The following is a 21,614-nucleotide window of genomic DNA, read 5'->3' as shown; positions in this document are numbered from 1 at the left end:
TTATTAAGCATCCACAACACACTTTCTGGCACCATTAAGCATCCACAACACATTTTCGGACACCATTAAGCATCCACAACACATTTTCGGACATTATTAAGCATCCACAAAACATTTTCGGACATTATTAAGCATCCACAACATATTTTCGGTTATTATTAAGCTTCCAGAACACATTTTCGGACATTTTTAAACATCCAGAACACAATTTCGGACATTATTAAGCATCCACAACACATTTTTGGACACCATTAAGCATCCACAACACATTTTCGGACATTATTAAGCATCCGCAACACATTTTCGGACATTATTAAGCATCCATAACACACTTTCTGACATTATTAAGCACCCAGAACATATTTTCGGACATTATTAAGCATCCAGAACACATTTTCGGACATTATTAAGCATCCAGAACATATTTCGGACATTATTAAGCATCCAGAACACAATTTCGGACATTATTAAGCATCCAGAACATATTTTCGGACATTATTAAGCATCCACAACACAATTTCGGACATTATTAAGCATCCACAACACATTTTCGGACATTATTAAGCATCCACAACACATTTTCGGACATTATTAAGCATCCACAACACATTTTCGGACATTATTAAGCATCCAGAACACAATTTCGGACATTATTAAGCATCCACAACACATTTTCGGACATTATTAAGCATCCACAACACAATTTCTGACATTATTAAGCATCCAGAACATATTTTCTGACATTATTAAGCATCCAGAACACAATTTCGGACATTATTAAGCATCCAGAACACATTTTCGGACATTATTAAGCATCCACAACACATTTTCGGACATTATTAAGCATCTAGAACACAATTTCGGACATTATTAAACATCCAGAACACATTTTCGGACATTATTAAGCATCCACAACACATTTTCGGACATTATTAAGCATCCAGATCACAATTTCTGACATTATTAAGCATCCAGAACACATTTTCGGACATCTTTAAGCATTCAGAACACATTTTCGGACATCATTAAGCATCCAGAACACATTTTGGGACATCGTTAAGCATCCAGAAACATTTTCGGACACTATTAAACATCCAGAACATATTTTCGGACATCTTTAAGCATTCAGAACACATTTTCGGACATTATTAAGCATCCAGAACACAATTTCAGACATCATTAAGCATCCAGAACATATTTTCGGACATTATTAAGCATCCAGAACACGATTTCGGACATTATTAAGCATCCAGAACACATTTTCGGACATCTTTAAGCATCCAGAACACATTTTCGAACACTATTAAGCATCCAGTACACATTTTCGGACATCTTTAAGCATCCAGAACACATTTTCGGACATCGTTAAGCATCCAAAACACACTTTCGGACATTAACCATCCAGAACACACTTTCTGACATTTTTCAGCATCCTGCCGTCAACTTTTCCACCGAAATGTCATTAATCTTCTTGAAGTACGTCACCGTTCTCTAAAAAGATGTTGCGAAACTACTGTACTTCAACTTTCTCCACGTTCTCAGCTATTTGGTGGCAGTTCCAAGTGGCAAGATGATACAATGTACCTGAAAATGTCACAGCCGCTCTGCTGAAACCGCCGAAAATATATTACAAACTTCATCATCGACTATACTGACAAGCACTTAAATTTTGAGGACATAAAATGTATGGCTTCCAGTACCTAGAACGGGACGTTCATAAAAGCATTATGATTAACCAAGATAAAATGCTATACTGAAATCAATGTGAATGTTGTCTATTGGTTGGTCATATTCCAGAGATCTACACCAGGCCCTCCTACTGCCTTTCACACCACATTACAGTGCCGTGCTGGCATATGGGCAGCGTAATCTAAATCAAGACGCCAATTTGAACGCTTTTCACCTTTTATACATTTCTTATTATAATGCAAGAAAGTTATTTTTAAAATCTTCCTCTCTCTTCATTCCCCCTTTTCTCGCACTCCCTCCATCAACCATTCCTCCTCCTCCTCCTCCTCCTCCCTCCTGCTCATCCTCCTCCGTTCCCGTTCCCTCCTTTTCCTCCTCCTCCTCCTCCTCCTCCTCCAACGTTCTCTTCTTTTCCTTATCCTCTTCCTCCCACTCCGTTCTCTCCTTTTCCTCCTCCTTTCCCGTTCCCTCCTTTTCCTCCTCCTCCTCCTCCGTTTTCTCCTTTTCCTCCTCCTCCTCCTCCAACGTTCTCTTCTTTTCCTCCTCCCCCACCTCCGTTCTCTCCTTTTCCTCCTCCTTTCCCGTTCTCTCCTTTTCCTCCTCCCCCTCCGTTCTCTCTCCTTTTCCTCCTCCTTTCCTGTTCTCTCCTTTTCCTCCTCCCCCCCTCCGTTCTCTCCTTTTCCTCCTCCTTTCCCGTTCTCTCCTTTTCCTCCTCCCCCCCTCCGTTCTCTCCTTTTCCTCCTCCTTTCCCGTTCTCTCCTTTTCCTCCCCCTCCGTTCTCTCCTTTTCCTCCTCCTTTCCCGTTCTCTCCTTTTCCTCCTCCTCCTCCGTTGTCTCCTGTTCCTCCGCCTCGGTTCTCCCACTCCTTCCATCAAGGGAACCGGAAATTACGCCAGACTTTGCGGGCCAAGGTCGAGGTCGCATGCCTGGGCCGGTAGCATTCCAATTCGATGAGGGAAATTGCAGGAAGATCTGTAGCTCATTTTTACGCGACGTTCGCACACACATGACGTCATACATGAAATTAAGCATGAGGGCTTTTTGGAAGTAAAGTAAGAAAGAGTATTAAAATAATGGAAATTTTAATGAAGTTATGAGGAAGTTTTAATGAAGTTATGAGGAAATTTTAATGAAGCATGAGTAAATTTTAATGAAGCATGAGTAAATTTTAATGAAGCATGAGGAAATTTTAATGAAGTTATGAGGAAATTTTAATGAAGTTATGAGGAAATTTTAATGAAGCATGAGGAAATTTTAATGAAGCATGAGGAAATTTTAATGAAGTATGAGGAAATTTTAATGAAGTTATGAGGAAATTTTAATAAAGTTATGAGGAAATTTTAATGAAGCATGAGGAAATTCTAATGGAGTTATGAGGAAATTTTAATGAAGCATAAGGAAATTTTAATGAAGTTATGAGGAAATTTTAATGAAGCATGAGGAAATTTTAATGAAGCATGAGGAAATTTTAATGAAATTATGACGAAATTTTAATGAAGCATGAGGAAATTCTAATAAAGCATGAGGAAATTTTAATGGAGCATGAGGAAATTTGAATGAATCATGAGGATATTTTAGTGAAGTATGAAGAAATTTTAATGAAGCATGAGGAAATTTTAATGAAGTATGAGGAAATTTTATTGAACTATGTATATGAGGAAATCTTAAAAAGTAAAAATAAGAGAAGCTTTCAAGTAACAGGAATAAATTACCTGCACAACACTAATGAAATCACATGTATGCATATAACTGAAAAAATATTTAACGTTTATACATTATATATATATATATATATATATATATATAATATATATATATATTTATATATATATATATATATATATATATATATATATATATATATATATATATATATATACAGAAATTCCTAAATCTGCAAATTGTGTATGAATATCGAAACAAGATAAAAAAAAAACATCAATCCAGTGAGATCTATTAAAAGTCGTTGGTTATCTATTAAAAATCGTTTTTATCCATCACCAAATATGGAAAGATCTCTAACCGGACGACTGGAATCACTACCAAATGTCAAGTATTGAAATGGTCTTGCGCTAAGGAAGTGCACACATTACCAAGACTTCTTGTATCAAGTAAAACATGATGGTGATGAAGACGGCGATGACGACAGCAGAATAATGGTGGAAGGCAAAGATGATTGCAATAAGTAATTAAACAAGCGCCGACGAAAGCACTGCTCAGAAGCAGAGTCTCAGCGAAGAAGATTGGCAGAGAGAAAGCAAGGTATATACACAGCTTTGATAAAGTCACAGGTTCATTTTAGTCTCGATACAAGACTAAAGACAGAATTCTACTGACATTCGTCTTCCACCTTCGCATTAAGAAGCGGCATGGATAAATGCATCAGTGTAGCAAAAAGCACTTTATGAAGATGAATGCTACATGGAGAAAAATGAATGAGAACAGGAGGTATAGTCAAAACTAATAAAATGCACCAATGTCGCAAAATGCACTTTATGAAGATGTTACTAATGAAGAAAAACGAACGGAAATAGGAAATATAATCAGAACTATAATATGTACTGATCACTGATCAGGACCATATACACTTTAATAACGAAATTCTCAGCGTTTGCTTAAATAGTTATCATTGCATTACCTGCATTGTGTAAATCATCTCAATAACGCATATAGCACCTCAATTTCTCTTTAACATACATTCACAACTGAACTGCAAGCTGATACATTAGGACTTTACCCAAGGCCCGCCAGAAGCCACAAAAAAAAAAAAAAAAAAAAAAAACTTACCATAATCATCATCGTCGCAGTCCGAGCAGGAATCGCTGTCGAAGTAACCCCACGGGAGACGGAAGTCGCTGGCCACTGCCGCCCCAGCGGCAGCGCTGATCTCCAGCTCCTCGTCGCCGACGTCCGTGACCGTCAGCGTGCCGTCGGAGCGAAAGCTACTGGTGGAGTCTCTGCTACTGCAGACGGAAGGGGACACAGACCTCGGCCGGCTCTCCCGTTCGAGAGGCGGTTCGGAGCTGGCCCTCGAGAGTCGAGAGCCGCCCTCCTCCTCCAGATGCATGTGCTGGAAGGAGCTCAGGAAGTTCGAGATCACCGAGGGGTCGTTGATCGTCCTCTTCCTCGTCAGCTTCTTGGCCACGTCGCCCATCAGAGAGGTGACGGACGATTTGCGTCGTCGAGACATTTTTGTTTGGGTTTTTTGGGTTTCGTCCGAATTGCTGCTAAGTGTCAGAGAAGGTGCACCATAAGATGGTGAGTCAAACACCATGGAAGAGGATCCTCAAAAACGTCAAATACACCAAAAAATTCAGAAAGATTTGGTTTTGGGTTTCGTCCGAATTGCTGCTAAATGTCTCAGAGATGGTCCCCTCCGCGAGTCAAACACCATGGAAGAGGGCCCCCAAAAACGTCAAATACACCAAAAACTCAAGAAAAATGTTCTTGTTTCCACTCATCGATGTAAAACATCTGTTGTAACTATGATTAGGCAACGAGATATTTAGCACCACTAGAACAAAGTACAAACTTGATTTTCTCAGTTGAGGAAGTGGACATCAATCTTTCTTTGCTTATATCGTTACCAACTAGCCACGAAACTTCAAGGTAGATAATTATTATCATGAAATTTAGCTAAAAGAACTGAGTAAAATAGTCCTTCGTTGTAAAATTCAAAACAATTCTATTTATTCAGAGCAGACAACCAACTCAACGCAAAGTTTTCACGGCGTCAAAGCGTTGTTTAAGATCAAATTTCAACTGATATAAACTTTAACCACTCTATTCTTAAATAAACAAGTGACTACATAATGTGGTCACTCCATAAAAAGTTAAGCAACTTTTTATTCACATACACCTGTTTTCATCGAAATCTATGCACTCCCTACCAGTGTTAGAAAAGTTAGGCAAGGTAGGACACAATTATTTGGAATGAATCCTACCTACTGTTAAAGTTAGCTTTATCTTCGCGCCGTTTGGTGCGAAGATAAAGCTACCTTTAAAAGTAGTTAAGTATCCATATAATTGATTTTATCATGAAAATTATCATTAGTTAGTCTGAAAAATCTATGAAGTAACATATTGCACTCAGAGACAGAATAACAAAGGAAAGGCATCAGTAAGGGCACTAATGTGTGAAAGCCTCTTCGTTCCACTAGTGGCCGTTAAATAAAATAAAAAAACATGTAAAAAATGCGCCGAACTTTTTTCGGCGGAATCGAGTTTTCTCTAAAGCGTATAATGCTGTATGAGCCGCGGTCCATGAAACTTTCAACCACGACCCGTTGGTGGCATGCCCGATAGCGGTGCCAGACGCACGATAATGGCTATTTCTAACCTTAAGTAAAATCAAAACTACTAAGGCTAGAGGGCTGCAATTTGGTATGTATGATGATTGGAGGGTGGATCATCAACATGCCAATCTGCAGCCCTCTAAGTATACCTTAGTTTTACCAGACCACTGAGCTGATTAACAGCTCTCCTAGGGCTGGCCCGAAGGATTAGACTGATTTTATGTGCAGCCCTCTAGCCTCAGTAGTTTTTAAGATCTGAGGGCGGACAGAAAAAGTGCGGACGGACAGACAAAGCTATCTCAATAGTTTTCTTTTACAGAAAACTGAAAAGAAAGTGGCGTATTCATCACCACCTAAAATGAACAAACAACGCCGTGCTTAGAAGAACTTAAACGGATGAAAAAACACAGTACAGGGAATAAGGAGACTTAGCTACTTGTTAAATATGAAAAACAGGTACCGGAATACCATACAACTCCATTCATAGAACTCGGACATAGAAATTACACAGGCAAGTAAGAAAAAATGATAAGATGAAAAACAAATCTATGGAAACTCGAGAAGGGGATTTCAGCGGAAACCACTTAGTGGTCTGTAATCTGAGCCGAGAGATTTTACACAATAACTCGGCTATGACGATATCGGACACCTTGCCTGATGATTCTGAGTTACAAGTGTACTGCATATGTAGTAGGGTATTCCCTCTTGGGGAATTTCTACTCTTTTTATCTGTTTAATTCTTTTTGGGGCTGGGAGAAAGGGGGATTTTGGGGATAAATTCTGGGAGAAAATACAGAATTTTTACCCTATGTTTTTAGGGAAAAACACTGTTCTCACGGATAGTTCAATCGTGGAGAGAAGACCGGTATATGGACGGTCGTATGATGGACATTCTTCACACACATTTATAAACAATATAAACACAAAAGTAAGCGTTTTCTTACTCATCAGAATTCGCCTAAATGATGACCATACATAAAAGAATCTTACTTGAACTGGTTGTTGCACTGAATCGGCGTGTTTTTGGTAACACTCTCCTTAAATATAAAGATTATTGTCTCATCACTAACATCTAAATGGAGTGGTAATTCTCTTAAGCTACTCGACAAGAGCAATCGAGCAGAATATTAATAACAAGAAGTATGAAAGTCTAATTCTTTAACCGTTCAAGAAATCCCATTTGTTCATTCACAGAGATAAGACAAAAATCTTATTTCTTAAAAAGATTTTATAAAGTGAAACCATGGCAGAGAAAATTAACTTCTGTAACTTCCAAAACAAAAACAAAGACACAAAGACACACACACACACAGGATGAGATAACTGAAATAAACTTGACAGACTAAATACCTCTGACTCGAATCTTCGAGACAGTAAATAAATAACAGAAGGTTGGATAGACTCAATATATGGCTGGATATTTAAAACGCTAAGACTCATCGTGTGAAGGGGTTCCAGAGACCGCAAACCTCCGCCAAGTCTGAGTAATCCCTATTTATCGCCCCTACTAAAGGCTCCTTTTTTTAGATGAGAATCTCTCCACAAACCTCATCAAATGTTACCAGTCAAAAGGTCAACCTTAGGTATTATTTTGGTAAAAATCCACGCATGATATTTTGGATAATTCAGCTAACATACAAACAAACAAACTGACCCAAAAATATAATCAATTTGTCTGTGGTAGCAATAACTTTGTCAGAACCTAATTTATCTGAAAATTACTGTTGGACATAAGTCCTAAACACTGACACACTACAGACGACTACTACTGAATCCCCCTGACATTAAGGTCAGCTCTGACATGAAACCCAACAGATACAGTCAGAACTACTGACTGACTGATAAACTGGGAGTTATCTTCGGTTACAACTACCACACTCACTGACGCAGTTGGCAACTACTGAACTGCATCAAGTTCGGTCTACCCAGCCCTCTGAATCTAGCCGGGCTTGGTCAGTAGCTTCTGACGAGACAGAAAAACTGATAAACCTTGGTCAATAGCTTCTGACGAGACAGAAAAACTAATAAAGTTTGGTCAGTAGCTTCTGACGAGACAGAACAACTGATAAAGATTGGTCTGTAGCTTCTGACGAGACAGAAACTGATAAAGCTTGGTCAGTAGCTTCTGTCGGGACAGAAAAACTGATAAACCTTTTTCAGTAGCTTCTGACGAGACAGAAAAACTGACAAAGCTTGGTCAGTAGCTTCTGACGAGACAGAAACTGACAAAGCTTGGTCAGTAGCTGCTGACGAGACAGAAAAACTGAGAAAGCTTGGTCTGTAGCTTCTGACGAGACAGACAAACTGATAAGATGTCAAAACAAAAAAAACGGATATTTGATGACCTACAGCGAAGAGATATCATTCACCGAAAACGCTTATATTTTTTCTTTATGATCTCCAGAACGGATATTTTTCACCAAAACACTTATATTTTCGTATTTCAAAACGACCTTGTCGTTTTCTGTTCTAATAGCTTGAGGCAGGTTGTGGATGAGATATTAATTAACGAAGGTCATCCACATAACAGCATGTTCCTGAAGTGACAAAAACTCAGAACTGGTTTCTGGAAAATCTCTGAAGCTTCAAGACTGTGGTACTGATACTTCTTCAGAATTAGACTTAACTGAGTTTATTTAAAGTTCTCAGTGCAGCATAACTATAGCTGCAATCTTTATGGCATTACTTATTAACCCCGACCAAAAAAATTAAAACAATTGTCACAATAAACATGGAAAAAATGCGCCGAAGTTTCTTCGGCGCAATCGAGTTTTCTGTACAGCGTATGATACTGTATGAAACTCTCAGCCACGGCCCATGAAACTTTCAGCCACGGCCCGGTGGTGGCCTGTGTTGTTGGCACCTATAGCGGTGCCAGACGCACGATCATGGCTAACTTTAACCTTAAATAAAGTAAAAACTACTCAGATGGCTGCAATCTGGCATGTCTGATGACTGGAGGGTGGATGATCAACATACCAATTTGCAGCCCTTTAGCCCCAGTAGTTTTTAAGATCTGAGTGCGAACAGAAAAAGTGCGGACAGAAAAAAGTGCGGACAGAAAAAAGCGCGGACAGAAAAAAGCGCGGACAGAAAAAGTGCGGACAGAAAAAAGTGCGGACAGACAAAGTGTTAATTCTTTGTTGTGGCACCAAGGTCCTTCAGCTAAATTGTTGGCGGTGCGCAGGATGTGAAAAGCTGAGAAGCCTCACACCTAAGTGGCTCCAGATTCAACTTGCGGAGCACGGTATCCGCTCGACAGAGAGAGAGAGAGAGAGAGAGAGAGAGAGAGAGAGAGAGAGAGAGAGAGAGAGAGAGAGAGAGAGATCTGATTTTGATTTGGCCTCGTGAGAGGCTAATTTACTGGACACCCCCTCCCAGCCTGAGAGGGTTACAGCATTAAAAAAAAAAAATACATATGCAGGGCGCCCAAAAGGGTTGAATCACATAGTGGAACAACCCCTGCAGTGGTAGAGCATTCGCCTGCAGAGAGAGAGAGAGAGAGAGAGAGAGAGAGAGAGAGAGAATTTACAGTCTCAGGAGAGGACACAGTTCTTTGTACGTGAAACGTTTGGAAACTTGCAAAGTCTGGCAATGCCTTTCGCCTCCTTTCCTAGCTCTCCTGTAACCACAGTCCTGGACAAGATACACAGCCTATGTTAAAAGACATACAAAGGAATCCGTCAAAGATACAAAAGAATCCAGGAGCCACAATGAATCCATGATTCAAAAGCCATCTAAATAAATCCACATGCCAAAATAAGCATACAGAATTTCTCACCCAAAATGACACAAAAGAATCCTTAAGTCAAGAAGACATTAAGAGGAATCCACAAAAAGACGTAAAAAATCAGATAAAATGACAAAATAATACATTACAGACACAGACTTCATCAAAGACTTGAAAAGTACATCAAAAAAATCATAAAAGAATTCCAGTCAAAATGACGTTTACAAGAATCCAAAGTCAAAATGACATTTAAAAGCATTCAAAGTCAAAGTGGGATTTAAAAGAATCCAAAGTCAAAGTGACATTTAAAAGAATCCAAAGTCAAATGACATTTAAAAGAATCCAATGTCAAAATGACATTTAAAAGAATCCAAAGTCAAAATGACATTTAAAAGCATCCAAAGTCAAATGACATTTAAAAGAATCCAATGTCAAAATGACATTTAAAAGAATCCAAAATCAAAATGACATTTAAAAGCATCCAAAGTCAAAGTGACATTTAAAAGAATCCAAAGTCAAATGACATTTAAAAGAATACAATGTCAAAATGACATTTAAAAGAATCCAAAGTCAAAATGACATTTAAAAGCATCCAAAGTCAACAAGACATCTTACAAAACTCGGAAGTCAAAAGACAAACGGTGCCCGTAGAGGGCAAGAAACAGTCACCGGACCTACATATTCTAATATGAAAATATCAAATAAATTACAGTTCTAGAATGTACTGTAAAACGTAAACAAAACAAAAGAATCTGTAACTTGACTAAATCATTTCTGTAAAGTTGGTCAACGATGACGCATATTTTGCTGTGAACTAACATGTTTACCTGGAAGATGTACTCTTAACAAAATCCAAATACATCTCAAGTGATGAATGATAACGTCTTCTATCAGTTCTAGGCTGAAATATCAGAACTGACTAAGGTGAAAGGACCTATTAAATTCCCCTCTTTTTAAAAAGCCGAACTGATAAATTTCACATAAGTTCAGTGGCACCTCTGAAACTACAATTCCTCCCAACACCTCAGTTTAACATGAAATGCGCATTCAGCTAATGTCTGGAAATAACAGACCCACAATCGCATTGAACACCCAACCTTTTCCAGAGCATCACTAGAAATTTTTTTTTTTATAAATTAAAAAAGATCACTGACGAACACTGAACGCAGGTGTAATGCACATGAAACGCAACGGTTCACGGATCACAGACTTCGTGGCAACTGTTAAGCACACTGTACTGTGTAAACAACAGATGTAATAAAATTACTCTCCCTCCCATGTAGATTCAGGATACGCTTATCTAGGGCTTTTCCGTCACCAGAAAGTAGGTGCCAACTAGGCTGCTGACACTGGTAGTGCCACTTCTACTAACAAAAAATAAATAAATAAAAGTTAAAGAATATCAGCAGCGCATCTTCCAATACAATCAGAGGTATACAATTAAAAAGCTTTAAAATATAGCATTCAGCAGTGCGCCCACATGGATAGCCCTTCTCTCTCTCTCTCTCTCTCTCTCTCTCTCTCTCTCTCTCTCTCTCTCTCTCTCTCTCAGGACACTTTCAGTTTCGCAATTAACAAATCCACGGCGTCTCGTATCACTAGCAGAAGGTCCATCATCAGATGACACTTTATTACCGTAAGACTTTCATGAAGATTTCGTACTGAAAGGTGTACACTAAAAATTGTGAACTTTAAACGCACACTGTGTAGCTGTCTGTATCATGGAAGCTATTTTGTTACCAATTTGGAATGGAATGGAATGGAATATAGAGTTTAGGTCACAGGCCAAATATCGGGACCTATGAGGTCATCCAGCGCTGGAAATGAAATTGAGAGTAGATAGGTCTGAAAGGTGTAACAGAAGGAAAACCTCGCAGTTGCACTATGAAATAATTGTTAGGAGAGGGTGGATAGGCCTAGCAAGAGAGAAGAAACATAATATGAATGGCGGTACAGTAAAAGGAATGAAAGAGGTTGCAGCAGCTAGGGGCCGAAGGAACGCTGCAAAGAACCTTTAGTAACGCCTACAGTGTACCCCATGAGGTGCACTGACGGGACTAACCGCCCTACGGGGGTTTCCAATTTGAGATCAGACGCAATAGTACAGTACATTCATATACTTTCTATGTGAGAGCATTTAGGATTACAAAGCTGCTGGAGCCAAACGCTTCACATTGCTTAAGAAAAAGAGATAACGCTTCACATTGCTTAAGAAAAAGAGATAACGCTTCACATTGCTTAAGAAAAAGAGATAACGCTTCACATTGCTCAAGAAAAAGAGATAACGCTTCACATTGCTCAAGAAAAAGAAATAACGCTTCACATTGCTTAAGAAAAAGAGATAACGCTTCACACTGCTCAAGAAAAAGAGATAACGCTTCACATTGCTTAAGAAAAAGAGATAACGCTTCACATTGCTCAAGAAAAAGAGATAACGCTTCACATTGCTCAAGAAAGAGAGATAACGCTTCACATTGCTCAAGAAAAAGAGATAACGCTTCACATTGCTTAAGAAAAAGAGATAACGCTTCACACTGCTCAAGAAAAAGAGATAACGCTTCACATTGCTTAAGAAAAAGAGATAACGCTTCACACTGCTCAAGAAAAAGAGATAACGCTTCACATTGCTAACGCTTCACATTGCTCAAGAAAAAGAGAACGCTTCACATTGCTCAAGAAAAAGAGATAACGCTTCACACTGCTCAAGAAAAAGAGATAACGCTTCACACTGCTCAAGAAAAAGATAACACTTCACACTGCTCAAGAAAAAGAGATAACGCTTCACACTGCTCAAGAAAAAGAGATAACGCTTCACATTGCTCAAGAAAAAGAGATAACGCTTCACACTGCTCAAGAAAAAGATAACACTTCACACTGCTCAAGAAAAAGAGATAACGCTTCACACTGATCAAGAAAAAGATAACACTTCACACTGCTCAAGAAAAAGAGATAACGCTTCACACTGCTCAAGAAAAAGAGATAACGCTTCACACTGCTCAAGAAAAAGAGATAATGCTTCACACTGCTCAAGAAAAAGAGATAATGCTTCACACTGCTTAAGAAAGAGAGATGAAGTACGCCTTTATATATCATTAAAAATTAAATTATTTCCCTCTTCGTGACTGCAAGTTGCAAGATTGACCTGCCAGCATTCCATGGTGTTTTCAAGTTTCTTCCTAACTCTGTCTAGGGCTCTTAGACACACTTTCTCTCTCTCTCTCTCTCTCTCTCTCTCTCTCTCTCTCTCTCTCTCTCTCTCTCTCTCTCTCTCTGAGTGGCACCCATTTAATGGAGGTATTATAAGAAAACTTCCATGGTAGTAATGTGAGGCCGCACTTTCAGGGACGATCTCTCTCTCTCTCTCTCTCTCTCTCTCTCTCTCTCTCTCTCTCTCTCTCTCTCTCTCTCTCTCTCTCTCTCTCTCAATAGTACCTCTTAAATGAAGGTAATATAAGCTAACCTTCATAAAAGGAATGTATGTCTAAGTAGTATCTATTTAATGAAGGCGATATAAGTTTCATACACGTGACCACATTCTACGAGGCGATATCTGTTGCGCCACTTATCAGAAACTGCCAGAAATGGCCGTGCTTGGGAATTCCCTTAAATCAAAACAACACAGTGATTTCACATTCCAAATACCCCCGAGGATTTCCAAAACCAGCGCAACTGCTGTGACTCCTCGGTGCTGGAAAACAAACATCAAGAGCTACGGGACGCTCTTGAAAAAGTCGCCAGTCGCAGAAGGTAATTTTGACGAGAACGAAGAAGAAAACTTATAGCCGATAAAGTGGAGGGCGAACGTTCATTTACGTCTCTGTTCATGAGAATTCGGAGAAAAGGAGAACGCATACAAGAAAAGTCTTTACCATTGGGAAAAAAAAGTCAAGATATCAGAAATAAAAAATAAATAAACCGATAAAGTAAGCTCATCAACATCGCATCCTGTCCACAGCATGAACATACGTAGATTAGTGACAGAGCACTCTCTCTCACTCTCTTAGTAGATAACTCAGATACAAAAACACACAGAAATAAACTATATTTATTTAAAAGATCTCTCTCTCTCTCTCTCTCTCTCTCTCTTAGTAGATAACTAAGACACACAAACAAAAACAAAGAAATAAACTACATTTGTTTAAAAGATTTCTCTCTCTCTCTCTCTCTCTTAGTAGATAACTAAGATACACAAACAAACACACAGAGAAATAAACTGCATTTATTTAAAAGATTTCTCTCTCTCTCTCTCTCTCTCTCTCTCTCTCTCTCTCTCTCACACACACGTTAATAACAGCTGCTATCTGTCATTCTACAACCTAGTCAGCATAAACGATAAGCGCACATATCTCTGAAAACTAATAATAATATTAATAATAATAATAATAATAATAATAATAATAATAATAATAATAATAATAATAATATAATAATAATAATAATCACTATCATCATCTTAATACTGTCATAATAATAATAATAATAATAATAATAATAATAATAATAATAATAATAATAATCACCATCATCATCTTAATAATAATAATAATAATAATAATAATAATAATAATCATCACCAGCATCATCTTAATACTGTAATAATAATAATAATAATAATAATAATAATAATAATAATAATAATAATATCCTTTATTTCACCTCAGGGCCATATACATGGAAAATACAAAGCCGACACAACTTAACACACAAAATCTAGACACACGAGATAAAATGACAAAACCGACAATCGGCAATATCCACGCAGTCGCTGAGGAAGCGGTAAAACACACGAAAGTTGAAGTGTTGACATCGAGTAATTAATTACGCGTCTTTCCAACTGAAAAGATTCCTTGACGTAAAAAAAAATCTTACGCGCCATCAATTACGTTCATTTGCATATCAGATTCCGCACTGATACACCGGTGTTCGAGGCGAATAATTAAGCCTGTGTGCTTTTGCAGCCCAAATATTACCAGAGGAAATCATTTCATGGAACTACAAAGAGATGTCGTATTAATGCAAGCACTTAGTGTCGACAATATTCAGTGTAAGCGTCTGTCTGAAATTATTATTATTATTATTATTATTATTATTATTATTATTATTATTATTATTAATCCAAATAACAATATTAATAATAATAATAATATAATAATAATAATAAATTATCATTATTATTATTCATAAAAATCTCAGAACATATGAGTCACCAAAATGGTGAAGAAAACTACAATGATGTCAGTGTAAATACACACACACACACACACACATATATATAAATTTATATATACCAAGGAGACTCGAGCAAGTTCTCGAAAACTCTCGTTTTATTCATATTTTTAATATATATTTACATGAGCTTCCGCAAAACAGACTGTCCAACCTTAAGAGAAAACTGAACTAAACAAACAACCACAACAACCTAATAATTAACTACATATAAAACAGCAATAAACGTTAGAAACACTAAGTCGATGATGCATTGCATTCCAGTGTAGTATGGCAACTCCACAGTCTCACAGTTAGAGGAAAGACAGACTTCGTTTATTCGAACGACTGTGGATTCTGGTGTTCTGTATAGGATTGACTAACATTACTCCTTGGGGCTCTGACGCTAAAAGCAGTTGGCAATAATGGAGGTGCCAGCACTACTGCTCCTAAAAGTAGTTGGCAATAATGGAGGTGCAAGCACTAGCGCTGCTAAAAGTAGTTGGCAATACTGGAGGGGCAAGCACTGCTGCAAGTGGTTGGCAATACTGGGGGTGCAAGCACTAGCGCTGCTAAAAGTAGTTGGCAATACTGGAATTGCAAGCACTAGCGCTGCTAAAAATAGTTAGCAATACTGGAGGGGCAAGCACTAGCAGTATCAAAAATGGATTGCACTACTTCCTGAAGGACAAACAGCAGCGCTGCTAAAAGTGGTTGGCAATACTGGGGGTGCAAGCACTAGCGCTGCTATTGGTTGGCAATAATGCAGATGCAAGCACCACCGCTGCTCTAAATAGCTGACAATACTGGAGATGCAAGCACTAGTGTGATTAGCAGTACTGGAGGTGCAAGCACTATCGCTACTGATAGTTGGCAATACTGCAGGTACAAGGACCAGCGCTGCTTAAACTAGTTGGCAATACTGGATGCACAAGTACTACCGCTGCTAAAAGTGGTTAGTACTAATCTGAGGCAAGAGGACAAGTGATACTAAAAGTGGCTGCTGGCAATACAGGCTGAAGAATATGACGAAACAGGATATCCGAAGAAGGCTAAAAATCATATTGTCATCTGCTATCAAGCAACTCAAATAATCCGACACCAGTGTAGGCTAAATGTCTACCATGACATTTCGGTCACAGGTGGTAATTGACAAAATCATCTTGAAGTTTACAAAACAATTAAGCTTAAAAATTCTGAAAGCAATAGGATGAAAAAGAACAGTGCAAGATGAAGAGCATTAAAAGTAAGCTAAGCAAAAAAAAAAAAAAAAAAAAAAAAAAAAAACTGAGCAAAATAGGAAAATAAATAATCCCTAACACCGGAAAGAAGGAGGTCGGAACCAACTTCTGGAACATTACTGCACAACTCCTTCCTATAAATATCCATATGGCACCATAAAAAATCTCCTCCAGCTGCCAAGGCAAAGGAGAAGGGAGAACATGGAAGATCCTCCTTACATGGAAACCGCCAAAGTGGCGACTCCAAAATGACTGCTACCTTCAATTTGCCAGATTTCCATTCGAGGCAAACGTCAATAATTGACCTGAATTCAATACAAGCCTTTACTGCAAGTAATTCTGATACCAAACTGGGAGCAATTCTGATACCAAACTATAAGCAATTCTGGTACCAAACTGCAAGCAATTCTGATACCAAACTGCAAGCAATTCTGGTATCAAACTGCAAATAATTCTGATACCAAGCTGCAAAAAATTCTGATACCAAACTGTAAACAATTCTGATACCAAACTGCAAGCAATTCTGAGACCAAACTGCAAGCAATTCTGAGACCAAACTGCAAGCAATTCTGAGACCAAACTGCAATAAATTCTGATATCAAACTGTACGCAATTCTGTTAGCAAACTGTAAGCAATTCTGATGCCAAACAGCCAGGAATTCTGATACCAAACTACAAGCAATACCAAACTGTACACGATTCTGATACCAAACTGTATGCAATTCTGATACCAAACCGTACGCAATTCTGATACCAAACTATATGCAATTCTGATACCAGACTGTATGCAATTCTGATACCAAGCCGTATGCAATTCTAATTCTGATACCAAACACATCTACTGCAAGCCTCTCCTACAAGAAAACTGGAAACGACAGACGTCTACTGCAGGCTTTTACTGCAAGCACCTTCGAAACCAAAGTTGCTTGCATCTAAATATAGATTTCCTATCAGTACAATCGTAGGTATCAAATTGCGAGTGAGGAAATCGCACCGGCTTGGAGGAAATTACAGATACGACCACCGTCGATCCTGCCTCATTGTAAATAAAAAAAAAAAAAAAAAAAAAAAAAAAAAAAAAATATATATATATATATATATATATATATATATATATATATATATATATATATATATATATATATATATATATATAAAATTTTAATATAAAATTTAAAAATATAATTTAGGAAACTGCTGAAGAGGCCATAAGCTAGCTTCTATTTAGCGGCTTACCTAATCTTATCTTCTTCTAAATTCAGTTGTTTACTTTTAGGTGATGATTTTTCATCTTGCACAAAAAATCAATAGTTATGAAAAACGCGATTAAAAAAAAGCAAATAAAACGAAATCACAAAAACAATAAAATAAAACTCCACTCGAAAATGGAACCCTATTTCAAACTCTGAAAATAACAGTATGATGTTACTAAACCGCACTGCGAGCCGTATATATATATTTTTATCACAAACATAAATGGAAAAAACTTTGCCTGTCCAGAGCCAGGTCCAACGGTGCGAATGATATGTCAGAGAGAGAGAGAGAGAGAGAGAGAGAGAGAGAGAGAGAGAGAGAGAGAGAGATATCAATTGCGCTACGACAGGAATGCAACAAACCAACATCACCGATTCGGAAATAACCGCCGTGACAGACGTACGATAATCGAATGACTGACTTACGAACATTCCTTGTGACGCAAATCGGTCATAACATAAACCAGCGGTAAATATTTGCAATGGGGTTCTAGGGGAACGACCGATAAGACTCTTATCCTGCTTCGATCTCTACCTTACAACGGAGACATTCAACTAGAGTTTAGTATCTCCCAACTTGTAAACATAACATTGCACAAATTAAAACTTTAACATAAAAAAGTTAGGCAGACACAAATAAAAGGACATACACAAAAATCGCACAGATATACGTAAATATAAAAGACATGAGTGAATTCTCCTCAACACAGGAAGGGATAACAAGAGTGAATTCTATTTAAAACTGAGGAGAAAGACAGGAGTGAATTCTATTTAACACAGGGGAGGAAGAAAAGTGAATTCTATTTAACACAGGGGAGGAAGAAAAGCAAATCCTATTTAATGCAGGAGAGGAAGAAAAGTGAATTCTATGTAACACAAGGAAGATAAGAGTGAATTACATTTAACACAAGGGAGGAAGAAAAGATAATTCTATTTAACACAGGGGAGGAAGAAAAGTGAATTCCATGTAACACAGGGGAGGAAGAAAAGTGAATTCCATGTAACACAGGGGAGGAAGAAAAGCGAATTCTATTTAACACGGGGGAGAAAGAAAAGTGAATTCTATTTAACACAGGGGAGGAAGAAAGGTGAATTCTATTTAACACGGGGGAGAAAGAAAAGTGAATTCTATTTAACACAGGGGAGGAAGAAAAGTTAATTCTATTTAACACAGGGGAGGAAGAAAAGTGAATTCCATGTAACACAGGGGAGGAAGAAAAGTTAATTCTATTTAACACGGGGGAGAAAGAAAAGTGAATTCTATTTAACACAGGGGAGGAAGAAAAGCGAATCCTATTTAACACAGGAGAGGAAGAAAAGTGAATTCTATGTAACACAAGGGAGGAAGAGAAGTGAATTCTATTTAACACATGGAGGAAGAGGAAAAAAATTAATTCTATTTAACACAGAGGAGGAAGAAAAGTGAATTCTATTTAATACAGGGGAGGAAGAAAAGTTAATTCTATGTAACACGGGGGAGGAAGAAAAGTTAATTCTATTTAACACAGGGAGGAAGAAAAGTTAATTCTATTTAACACGGGGGAGGAAGAAAAGTGAATTCTATTTAACACGGGGGAGGAAGAAAAGTGAATTCTATTTAACACGGGGGGAGAAAGAAAAGTGAATTCTATTTAACACGGGGGAGGAAGAAAAGTGACTTCTATTTAACACGGGGGAGGGAGAAAAGTGAATTCTATTTAACACGGGGGAGGAAGAAAAGTGAATTCTATTTAACACGGGGGAGGAAGAAAAGTGAATTCTATTTAACACGGGGAGGAAGAAAAGTGACTTCTATTTAACACGGGGGAGGAAGAAAAGTGAATTCTATTTAACACGGGGGAGGAAGAAAAGTGAATTCTATTTAACACGGGGGAGGAAGGAAAGTGACTTCTATTTAACACGGGGGAGGGAGAAAAGTTAATTTTATTTAACACGGGGGAGGAAGAAAAGTGAATTCTATTTAACACGGGGGAGGAAGAAAAGTGAATTCTATTTAACACGGGGGAGGGAAAAAAGTGACTTCTATTTAGCACGGGAGAGGAAGAAAAGTGAATTCTATTTAACACGGGGAGGAAGAAAAGTGAGTTCTATTTAACATGGGGGAGGAAAAGGGAGAGAGAGAGAGAGAGAGAGAGAGAGAGAGAGAGAGAGAGAGAGAACCAGCCTCACGTATCCTGAGCATTTTGACAAATACCAGCTACTTAAACAAGGTGTCTAGCAGATACGAAGACGTATTTATAATCTTGGTAACAAAACTTCACTTTTAAGGACCTTCCATTTCCAGCATAAGTTTTCTTAGCTTTCACTCTTTTGCGAAACAACGAAATTCATCTCCCAGATAAGGAAGGTCTCTTCCGCAGGACAGTTTTCACTTCTAAATACTATTCTCCTAATACTGTTCTCCTTGCATTTTAATAAATTTTTATCTATTTGTTTATTTATTAACTTATTATTTTTTCTTTTTTAAGAAGTGGGACCTCTTCTTCTGTATTTCCCTTTACCTCCTCTTACTTCTTCCTAATGAATACCATACTCTTTGGAAGCTTGAATTTCATGTCAATTGGCCCCTGCGGGCTTGTTCCATATGAACAGGTGAACAGGTTTCATCTTTTGAATATAATAATAATAATAATAATAATAATAATAATAATAATAATAATAATAATAATAATAATAATAATGATAAACTGGACCTTGGCCTAGTGGTACTCTACACTACATAAACGTATAAATAAAAAGTAGATCAATTTGTGTATCATTTTAAAAGAATAACATCTCTCATTCCTGATTCACTCACTATCCACTTAACGCCAGATTCTCTCTCAAAGTTGATTCATACAAAAATCAAAAAAACAAAACAAAAACAAAAAATAAAAATCTTTTCATCTTAGTGCCCGTTTCTATACGGGGTCGCCGCTTTGGATGAAAAAATAAAAAATAAAAAACAAGTAAAAAATGCGGTGGTCTCGGTATAATAGTGTATGAGCCGCGGCCCATGAAACTTTAACCACGGCCCGGTATTGACCGATGATATATCGTTGCCAGAAGCACGATTATGGCTAACTTTAACTTTAAATCAAATAAAAACTACTGAGGCTAGAGGGCTGCAACTTAGTATGTTTGATGACTGTAGGGTGAATGATCAACATACCAATTTGTAGTCCTCTAGCCTCAGTAGTTTTTAAGATCTGAGGGCGGACAGAAAAAAAGTGCAGACAGAATAAAGTGCGGACGGACAGACAAAGCCATCTCAATGGTTTTCTTTTACAGAAAACTAAAAAGCTAATAAAACTGGGTTCGCGTCCGCAATCGGACCATGAACACATTCCTATGCTTTAGTCGTAAAATTCTCGGCCATAAAAAGATTGAAAAAGAGTAAATCTGCATTCGTGTCAAGATTACAGTCATGGGAATAGCAAAGTTTAACGTGATGTTCAACGCCCTTTCAGGATTTTACACAAATTCGCTGTATTGTAATACATTACATACATGCCATGTATATATGTGTATGTATATATGTATATATATACATATATATATATATATACAGTATATATATATATATATATATATATATATATATATATATATATATACAGTATATATATATATATATATATATATATATATATATATATATATATATATATATATATATATATATATATATATATATATATATATAAGAGAGAGAGAGAGAGAGAGAGAGAGAGAGAGAGAGAGAGAGAGAGAGAGAGAGAGAGATTTTCCCCTGAGTGAAATACTTAGGAATATAAATTCAGGAATTTTCCGGTGAATTTACAAGGTTAAACCTGTACCCTAATGCCTCGGTCTTTCAGCCCAGACGAAAATAATAGCCTAGATTAAATGCTCATGCGGTGAACACAACGCAACGCAGTAAGTGGCAATTCAACCGCGAGTTAAACGTATAGTCTTTTTCAAAACTAAACTTCCAGACAAATATCTAATAAGAATTAGTTTATTCAAAACACACACATTTGAAATTCTACTCTTACCCGGCTGGCCAGACAGCAATTGTCAAGGACGAGCCACGTGAAAGAAAGCTAGTAAAATAAAACTCTTTTTTTTTTATTTTTTTTATTTTTTTTTTTTTTTGCTGTTATCTTCGGTCACACGTCAAGAAAAGACATCTGACGTAGGTACAAGATATTCATCAAGGATCTAGACAATATTTCCCTGA

General features: G+C 37.5%; 1 protein-coding gene across 6 annotated transcripts in view; it reads right to left on the bottom strand.

Moving 5' to 3' along the window:
* C3G (C3G guanyl-nucleotide exchange factor) overlaps window positions 1-21,614 on the bottom strand; it is a 310,671-nt gene that overhangs the window by 280,760 nt on the left and 8,297 nt on the right. For 2 of the 6 annotated variants that reach the window (XM_067110510.1, XM_067110511.1), the window contains exons 1-2: window positions 10,869-10,964; window positions 4,477-5,291 (exon numbers count right to left, since the gene is read on the bottom strand). The exons of 3 other annotated variants lie outside the window; for them this stretch is intronic. In XM_067110510.1, coding sequence (XP_066966611.1) covers window positions 4,477-4,963 — 487 coding nt within the window. In that variant the 5' untranslated portion in view covers window positions 4,964-5,291; window positions 10,869-10,964. Of the gene's footprint in view, window positions 1-4,476; window positions 5,292-10,868; window positions 10,974-21,614 lie in introns of those variants that run through there. One more of the 6 variants, XM_067110512.1, reaches the window with a different exon arrangement.

The sequence above is a fragment of the Macrobrachium rosenbergii genome, chromosome 10 (assembly GCF_040412425.1).
Source record: "Macrobrachium rosenbergii isolate ZJJX-2024 chromosome 10, ASM4041242v1, whole genome shotgun sequence".
Taxonomy (NCBI): Eukaryota; Metazoa; Arthropoda; class Malacostraca; order Decapoda; family Palaemonidae; genus Macrobrachium; species Macrobrachium rosenbergii.
This window is presented reverse-complemented; position numbering and strand designations above follow the sequence as displayed.